A 9,929-nucleotide genomic window follows, 5' to 3' on the forward strand; every position below is an offset into this window, starting at 1 on the left:
TTGAATTAATTTATTATTTATTTATTAGTATTATTTCAACCATGGGTACACCCGAGAATGGCTGGGTCTGCAGCATGTAGTTATTCTTTTCCTACTTGCTTATTTGGAATGCTCCGATACTTTAGGAAAATTACCCTTTTCGCAGTCACATAGAGAATATTTTCTAACAGAATCAAATATTATTTAGGAGTGAATAGACGATTAAATTTCCGAGTTCCAGCAAGACCAAAACATCATTACAACACTACGGAAAACCGAAGAAAAAAAATTAAGAAGCTTTCCATATACAAATATAGGCAGGCAGATAATGCATGAATAACAATTGTCCTTAATGAATTCCATAACTGATTCAAACCTTATTCGGTCGTCAGGAGAGAGTCCAGATATTACGGTATCTATAACTGAGACCTCAGCAGCAAACAAATTGATGCTCATTGCTCACAGCCGTCGTTGAGGCTGAGGGTAATGGTACCTTCGTTTTCGTTGTCTGGTGAACGCCCTTGAAACCTTGATGCGTTATTGTCCAATTGAAGCGGTAACAAAGTCATTGAACGAATCTGGATACAGTGGCTAGTGCGTAGAATACAAGGTGTGGTGCGGGTTAGCGAAAGATAAGAAAAATGTCTAGCCTTAAAATAGGTGAGTTAATTAAGAATACCTAAGAAACAGAAGCGGAATAAATAATAATAAAATTGTAGTTATATCCTGAAAACCCCCTTGTCAATCTTTATTAATAATTCTTCTAACAATAATAATTGTTAGAAGAGAATTTTGATTTTTTACTTTTTTTCAAATACCTAGCTACTAAGCTACCTATGCACACGCCACACATTAGCTAATAAATTCACAGAGGCATATGACGATATGAGAGTCATAGGCTGTGTGCTATGGACTATGGTGGTACTTTCTCAACCTTCATCCTTAAATTATTAAGTTTTTGAGTCCTGTAAGGCTGTAAGTTTACCAGTAGGCTAACTAGGTTGGAAGTATCATGGATATTGGATCATAGATACCAGCATTAACAAGCTTGTAAGATGTTGAATGAAATATTTAATTTTATCAAGTCCAATCAGAAGTAAAAACAAGCCTGTTTCATAAAAGACTCCCTTCTTCACTGATTTGCAATTTTGCTTGCAATTTCATCTTTGTTGGTGACTTGGTGTCATGTGATGATGTGAATGAGACAAATATGCCCTTACTTGAAGATGTTAAAGTCCATTTCACTTGATTTAATAGCCCTTGCCTAATTTCTTTCATGAAAATAATAAAATATAATAAAAGCAGCATATCTTTGCCAAAAATGTTAAAAAATGGCCTGTAACTGTAAGCAAATGTTTTTGCCTGTAATTTCTGAAAAACCATGCCTAATAATTCAGATTAGCCAGTATGGGTGTTTTTGTTACATTCTCATGTGGATACATACTACTTCCCAATTTTCCACTGTGCATTTGCCACTATGCAGGATTGTAATTTTCCTAGTAAATCCCTATTCATTTCTGAAATCTTCATACATTAGAAGGTTCACAGCGCACAGCCCAATTTTGTATTTTTGTTATTAATTACAAAGGAGGTATGGTAGTTCTTTTATCAGGAATCTCTTTGTTCCAATAATGACGGGAAAGCTCTAATTGCGGCTCTGAAGGTAATGTTTTTCTTGCTGGCCTCTATTGGCACTAGTATGTAATAATCTAGTGTGGAAAACATTTATTCACCCTGGCTCCCAGCTGCAATTTCTTGAACTTGATTTTTGGAGCCATGAATGTATTGAGTTTTCAGCCATGAATATCTTTTCCAGGCTATAAAAAGCCATTTGTGAGGCTGAGTCACCAAATCATTTTCCAAGCCATTAATCCACTTGCCTAGCTGGGCTAGCTCTGCAGACATATTGAGCCAAATCTCTAATTTTACCCTTGAAGTAGCAGCAAATATATTTTTCTTACTTAAGAGGCATTTACTCTCATAATAATGTATTTGTCACATTTTTGTTGAAGAAAAATGCAGCTATAACACAGTCGGACAAACCGACATGACTGGCTTTGACTGCAACCATGGTTAACTAGTATAAGATGAGAAGCTCATTTTTGTGGATGTCATTTGTTTTTTTGCCTGTGACGTCCACATCACTGATTCAGTGACTTTGCAGGCATTAACCATTCACCGAAATGCAATCAAACCAGTCAACCAATCTGTCATAGGAATGACGGGATTGTTTATGTTTCTCGATCTCAGTGACGTAACAAGAAAGCTGAACTGAAAGACCGAAATCTTTGTGTGTCAACCTTATATAGTTCAACCATGACTGCAACTACGTGATTCTCACTGAAACATATTGGATGTAGGATATCTTGGTGGGAGCGCAGTTCTGAACTGTGGAAGTTCAACATATCATTAAATGATACAAGCATGAAGCAGGATATTCTCAATCAAACCAAAATACATGACTCTGGAGCCACAAGATTTCATACACAACAGGATTTATTCAATTGTGTACTGTCAACAGGGGTGACTTGGGCCACACCTACAACAGAAACTAATGGCATTACCAGCAAAACAAAATAATAAACGTTGGCCAAATTCACCCCGGTGGCTAAAGTCACCCCAGTCACTTTGGCCAACATTTATTAATTTGATTTGCTGCCATTTATTTCTGTTGTACGTGTGGCCAAAGTCACTCCAGGTGGCCGATGTCACCCCAGTTGACAGTATAACATGAATATTATAGAATGTTGTCATTCTATAATAAATAAAGGAAATTGATGTTTCTGAATATTCGAATGAAATGCCATGATCCAGGCCAAACTGGAGACACAGAGCCACTTCTGAATGAAACAAAAATGTCCTGGCAAATGGACAGATTTATCAAGTTCAATGGCCTTTGCCTAATTTATTTTGTAAAAATTGAAATTTGGAAAAGTCTGCTGATATTCCAAGTTGGAATCCAGGAATGCTACATGACAACTGCCACCTCTCACAAGCTAAATTATGTATTAATTGATTAGCTGAAAATTTGCTTGCAACCTTACACATTTTTTAACAAAAATTTTTAGTGATTGGTGATAACTGATAAATTAGCTTTTTTCTAGGATGACAAGTTTTGAATGTTTTTTCTGTCTAAATTTACTCGTAAAACGATGTTGTTGAATAATTTAAAAGTCCAGTTGTAAATTACTTGTGTTGACTAAATATCAACTAAATGGTGGTTATTTCTTTTTAATTTATGCATTATTGGAATGTTATTTTAAAAAAAAATAGATCTGCACAATACATTTATATTATTTTTGTATTCCAATAGTTTGCCTGTTTTGTTTTACTTATTCAATCCCTAGCATTCCTACTCTGTGGTTGTAACATACACACTCATGGCTTGAAAAAATAATCATGTCCAGTCATTCTTATGGCTGAGAATGATAATGAAGGAAAATTATTTAAATACACTTAAATTTCATTTTAAAGTCAATCTGAAAATGTATTTTTACCAGTTGACGTTGGTTCTACTAAAGAACCGTTGATTTTTATTTGAAACTGCAAGAACAGGAGAATCATTTATAATTACATTTTAATTTTTTTCATAATCAGAAATTATATTTTTTCAGCTTTCTGTCTGCAAAATCTGAAATTAAAGTTTGGAATTCCCTTCTCAAGTTGCAAAAGAGTAGGTAACTGTTATTTAGTTAGTTGTTGTTATAACTTGCCATCTCATACCTTACTCATAATAAGATTTAATTTTTCCTCCTTTGATTTGGGGTAAACCATTGTGGTTTTACCTCTGAATGTGAAGATGTTAATTGCCAAGGTATTATTGCATTTGTGATAAATATTTTTTTGTGATCATTCTTTGCTTCAGTACAGAAATTAGGTACAGGGAAAATGATTTAGAAAAGTTGCAAATGATATTAATAGGAAATTAACAGAGCTATGGTACTAGTAAAGGTATAATTGGTAGCAGGAGGTGAAGGTATAATTGGTAGCAGGAGGTGAAGGTATAATTGTAAGCAGGAGGTGAAGGTATGATTGGTAGCAGGAGGTGAAGGTATGATTGGTAGCAGGAGGTGAAGGTATAATTGTAAGCAGGAGGTGAAGGTATGATTGGTAGCAGGAGGTAAAGGTATAATTGTAAGCAGGAGGTGAAGGTATGATTGGTAGCAGGAGGTGAAGGTATGATTGGTAGCAGGAGGTGAAGGTATAATTGGTAGCAGGAGGTAAAGGTATAATTGTAAGCAGGAGGTGAAGGTATGATTGGTAGCAGGAGGTAAAGGTAGAATTGGTAGCAGGAGGTGAAGGTATAATTGGTAGCAGGAGGTGAAGGTATGATTGGTAGCAGGAGGTGAAGGTATAATTGGAAGCAGGAGGTAAAGGTATAATTGTAAGCAGGAGGTGAAGGTATGATTGGTAGCAGGAGGTGAAGGTATAATTGTAAGCAGGAGGTGAAGGTATAATTGGAAGCAGGAGGTGAAGGTATAATTGGAAGCAGGTGGTGAAGGTATAATTGGTAGCAGGTGGTGAAGGTAGAATTGGTAGCAGGTGGTGAAGGTATAATTGGTAGCAGGAGGTGAAGGTATAATTGGAAGCAGGATTTAAAGGTATAATTAAAGTATCTTGTCTCAGCTAATACATATTATGTACAGGCAAGTCAGGTGTGGAGGAGGTATGGGTGGTTTCCAAGCATTAAAGTATACCTTATCTCAGCTAGGTATTATATATGATGTACAGACAAGTCAGGTATGGAGGAGGTATGGGTGGTTGCCAAGCATTAAAGTATACCTTGTCTCAGCTATTACACATGATGTACAGGCAAGTCAGGTGTGGAGGAGGTATGGGTGGTTGCCAAGCATTAAAGTATACCTTGTCTCAGCTATTACATATGATGTCCAGGCAAGTCAGGTGTGGAGGAGGTATGGGTGGTTGCCAAGCATTATAGTATACCTTGTCTCAGCTATTACATATGATGTACAGGCAAGTCAGGTGTGGAGGAGGTATGGGTGGTTGCCAAGTACGACTACCAGGCTCAAGGCAGCCATGAACTTGACCTACGCAAGAATGAGCGCCTGCACCTGCTGGACGACAGCAAGCATTGGTGGCGCGTCATGAACCAACACAACCAGTCTGGCTACGTCCCATCTAACTTCGTCAAGAAGGAGAAACCTTCCATTTTTGACAGGTAATTTTAGCCGTTAATGCATTTTATTATTGAATTATTGCACACTTGATTCCAGAAAGAAATAAAGAATTTCTTGCATGTTCATTTCTGTTAAAATGTCTTATAATGTTTCTTGTGTGAAGTTCAGTCAGCTAAATTACTGATTACAATTTTTGGTTTCTACTGCAATGTACAATCCTGGAGTTGTAAAATGAGTTCATAGGATCTAATAGCTCAGCCCTGAGTAACTTCTTCCTGAATAGTGTGCTGGGTGCCAATATTTTTGGGTATATTGGAATCTATTCCAGGTTTGGCCTCTTTGGATGCATAAGAATAATTAAAATTGAATCAATCTCGCCAACCACATGCATTAAGAATACATCGTCATCATTCAGCTGCTGATTAGAGCGAAATATCTATTTTTTAGGCAAGGATTCTTGCTAGAGTTTAAATTTATTTAAATTTATTTAAATTTATTTAATTTAAATAAATTTATTTATTTAAATTTAAGCTCCATTTATATAAATATTTTAATTTATTGGCAAATGCAAATCTAGTAATGATTGTTTATTTGTGTACATCTCAACATATTAACCAGGAATGATTTCTGAAACATGCTTATAATTGATATAGGTAAGTCTTTTGAGAAACTGTAGCTGGTCACAATTACCTCTGATTAATACAGGAATGCGTATTAATTGAATTGTTTCATTGTTTAGACCAAAACATTTGTACGTTATGAGCTCACTAACAGACTGGACGACCGTGACGCTTTACGCTCCCACCAACAATAATAAGCGTGGTATTGTTTTGGCCTGTACGTAACTGGCCATTATCTCTTATCTCATTCATCTATCCTGTTATTTACGAGAATTTGCCGCTCTTGCCAAAACTATTAAGTACTGCACGAAATTCTTCGTGGAATCATATTTTACTATAAAGTAGAGTGATACGTATTGATAACGGTGGAGTTGCACACCTCATTTAAGTGAGCTTTAATAGTCTTTAATTTGTTAACGATGCTGTAGAGAATACTACGTTCCTGATTATGAATGTACCCAAATAAATCTCTTAAACTGATCAGGCTAAGAACGCATTTCTTTACAGAGTCTCAGAACGAATATTTAGTCTCAGAAAAAGCTTTAATGGAGTGTCCCTCCCGTTCTTCACACATCCGTTGCTTGAGTTGCCAAGGTATGAACTGAAGTCTAATGCATACCAATTTAAAAATACGTTTTTGGATTGAAATGCGTCCCCACAGATTTTTCGGGTGGTGAATTTCGCATTTACGAATGATTCGAGTGGACGACGATTTGATTCATGAAGTTGGCTGATTAGGTATGTAAACTATCAGACATTTTGCCGCTGAATATCATGCCGATTCATCACTTGCTCCCTAAAGTTGGCTGATTACAACGAATAATTGACTGCTGATTTTATCGTTGATTCAGCTTTCACTTCGTGAAGTTTTCTGACTGCTTCATGAAATTTTTTGATTCGCATTATAAAAGCCTGAAGCTAACTGCAGGCTATCAATGATGATAGTTCCAACGAAACTTAATGCCCAGCTATCGTTAATTTATTATTTGCACATCGTCTCGCGAAATAATCGCTGCAAACGGCTGTTCGCCTGAAGACCTACAAGAAATATGCTCGCGTTAGATGCTCCCAGTTCTTCTTGTCACGACGCACTCGCGTGTCAAGCTATGGATGTCATTTTGGTTTGTGAGTCTAATTCAGTCTAGACTCTTGGTCCCATTACTTGGCCTCTGATTAGCGAAAGTAAGATATTCATGCAATTTGGTTACGTAATCATGCCGGTACATCACAGAAAAGTTTTCAATTTTTTTCTCTTTGCTAATTAATTTTATTAAGGTTTTGAGCTCTCAAGATCACATTATCGAATTTTAATGACAAGAGTTTGTTCGTTGAATTCCAAAATTGTGATCAGAATTTCTTCGATATAGGTCTCGAATTTATCGGCAAATTTTCACAAGTAACTTAATCGTTAATTAGCTAACAGTGGTTTACGGTCGCGTTTAACGAGATTGCCCTACCGTATCGTCCTCCGTTGCCTCAATGCATGTAGCTGTTGGTAGCTCGGTAGTTTGTGCTATGGTGGTAAGTTCGTTTGAATCATGTAGTTCGTTTGGATATTACTGGTTTCGAGAGTCATAATTCACATTAAGCGTTGTTAACGTTTTCCATCATCTGAAGTACGGTTAGAATAAGTAACAGCATTTGCAGCGTCTCCCATCTTTATTGTTGGAAAAAGTTTTCTTCAGACGACGTCTGAATAGAAAACGCGCGTGACTTCCCTCACCTTACCCTCGTGCAGAGCTGACAGCTGTTGCTCGCTTACATTCCTACTCAATTGCCCTTTACTTATTGTCTACGATTACATTTACCATAGTCAATGCTAATCGTACCTTATTGCTTGGCAGAGGTCCCGTCAATACACAAATGGTTAAAATCGAATACTAGCTCCTGTGTGTATGTGGTGTCAGTTGAAATGAAAAAAATGGGTCAGTTGAAATGGGAATGGGAGTTCATAAATGAGAAGGAAAAAAGACGAAAACGGATCGTCGTTCGGAGGCATTTGTATGAATTGCGATTTGAAGGCCTTGGGATTAAGGTATTTAATTGTGTCTGCGCGGCGCACCAGCCGCTGAATCTAGAGGGTGCACCAGCCGCTGAGTCAGCGCGGCACACCGGCCGCTGAGTCAGCAGCATGCCCGTGTTCCTGCATCATCCTATGACTCATGCTTCACTGGACAATCATTTCAAACGAGAAAGGTTCCATGCTTTATAACAAACCTGCTATTTAAGATACACTAGCACATACCTTACAATAACCAGCGCATCAAGTGATATTATTGGGAATTATTGTGTTGAAGACTGAGGGCATCAGCTGGTCCAACTGAGGGCATCAGCTGGTCCAACTGAGGGCATCAGCTGGCCCAACTGAGGGCATCAGCTGGCCCAACTGAGGGCATCAGCTGGTCCAACTGAGGGCATCAGCTGGCCCACCTGAGGGCATCAGCTGGCCCAACTGAGGACATCAGCTGGCCCAACTGAGGGAAGATGCACGGTAATGACAGACTGGCCCTCAATATCTTTGCGGCGAGGACAATTTGCCAGCGTTGGGCTGAAGACCATTGTAGCCTGGGACTGCTACCTCCATAACTGCGATAGAGGAGTTGAAGTTGAAATAGATCTTGTAGGTAATAGATTTATATTGGTAAAAGGGAAGTGATGGTGATGGTTCATCTTTTCCTAATGATGATAAATTGTACAATGGAATTGCTGGTAGTTTATTAGTTACTGAAAAGTGTGTATGAGACACCACAGACTTGTTCTTTGTGGTCTTCATACGTAAATTGTTCACTCGTACGATTGATCGTTTCGTGGTAAATACTGCTTTTTTATGGTGCTTTGTTATACTTCGTGTAGTGAGAATTTCCTGTTAGATTAATGAGAACTGTTAGCTTGATGCACGTTCAGTGATCATTGCTGTATTAAATTGGTTAAATTGAAGCGTTGCAAAAATTTCATTTATTTGTGTATTTTATTAATGTATTGCAAGTCACCGCTCAACTAGCACACTAACGACCTAACCTCGAAGATTGTTCCGTCTTTTTCCTGCAGTTATTATTCGTTATTCTTTGCATATTTCCGCATCTTTCTATTTAATGTAACACATGTTCCTGTTTGCTCATTTACTCATTTTATTATTAATTTTTTTTTCATTCAATGCCTTTTACCTCCCCGTGTGCTTTCTCCTCCCCCTCCCCCTCACTCTCTCAACTCTTGCGCTCTCGTTCTTCTCAGTGTTGGGAGTGCCGCTCCCGAGGTCAGACGTGTGCGGTAGGAGCGCTCGTCGTTGTACCCGCTCTCGGTGCCGTGTTGTTGGAACAAAACAGCGTCTTATTTCTTCCTCTTTCATATGAACATTAATTGCTTTCAGTCTTGATAAATCATCCACAAGTGCTTCGGTGTATGAAAGTATACTGAAAATGTTGTGTTAAATCCGGATAAATCCACTGAAGCTGGGAACGGTTTTGGTCTCGTGACATCCAGCCTGTGAGGCTTCCATGATGAAACTCTTTAAATCATTCCTCCAAGGAATAGGCCCCACTAGGCAGCGTTTGTGGCTCTATTTTACAACTATTTGTTGTCTCACAACAATTGTTTTGAGTGCACAAGTTGCCAAAATGTCGAGTCGAGCATTAGAGTATGTGGAGGCAGCTTACCCGAGCTCAGTGAGCCATTGATTGCGGAGAGATCGTGTCCGCCACGACAGAGGCTCATGGCGGCACTCGTAGCGTCGTGTCCGCCACGACAGAGGCTCATGGCGGCGCTCGTAGCGTCGTGTCCGCCACGACAGAGGCTCATGGCGGCGCTCGTAGCGTCGTGTCCGCCACGACAGAGGCTCATGGCGGCGCTCGTAGCGTCGTGTCCGCCACGACAGAGGCTCATGGCGGCGCTCGTAGCGTCGTGTCCGCCACGACAGAGGCTCATGGCGGCGCTCGTAGCGTCGTGTCCGCCACGACAGAGGCTCATGGCGGCGCTCGTAGCGTCGTGTCCGCCACGACAGAGGCTCATGGCGGCGCTCGTAGCGTCGTGTCCGCCACGACAGAGGCTCATGGCGGCGCTCGTAGCGTCGTGTCCGCCACGACAGAGGCTCATGGCGGCGCTCGTAGCGTCGTGTCCGCCACGACAGAGGCTCATGGCGGCGCTCGTAGCGTCGTGTCCGCCACGACAGAGGCTCATGGCGGCGCTCGTAGCGTCG

At 39.7% G+C, this 9,929-nt stretch overlaps 1 protein-coding gene across 2 annotated transcripts in view; it reads left to right on the forward strand.

Annotated features, from left to right (window-relative positions):
• Window positions 1-376: 376 nt before the first annotated feature.
• Window positions 377-9,929, forward strand: part of LOC108670635 (cytoplasmic protein NCK1-like) — a 28,147-nt gene continuing 18,594 nt past the window's right edge. The window contains exons 1-2 of one of the 2 annotated variants that reach the window (XM_018158108.2): window positions 377-639; window positions 4,954-5,158. In XM_018158108.2, coding sequence (XP_018013597.1) covers window positions 621-639; window positions 4,954-5,158 — 224 coding nt within the window. In that variant the 5' untranslated portion in view covers window positions 377-620. The remainder of the gene's footprint in view (window positions 640-4,953; window positions 5,159-9,929) is intronic. The other variant, XM_018158109.2, reaches the window with a different exon arrangement.

Source organism: Hyalella azteca, unplaced genomic scaffold, assembly GCF_000764305.2.
Source record: "Hyalella azteca isolate HAZT.00-mixed unplaced genomic scaffold, Hazt_2.0.2 contig13886, whole genome shotgun sequence".
NCBI lineage: Eukaryota > Metazoa > Arthropoda > Malacostraca > Amphipoda > Hyalellidae > Hyalella > Hyalella azteca.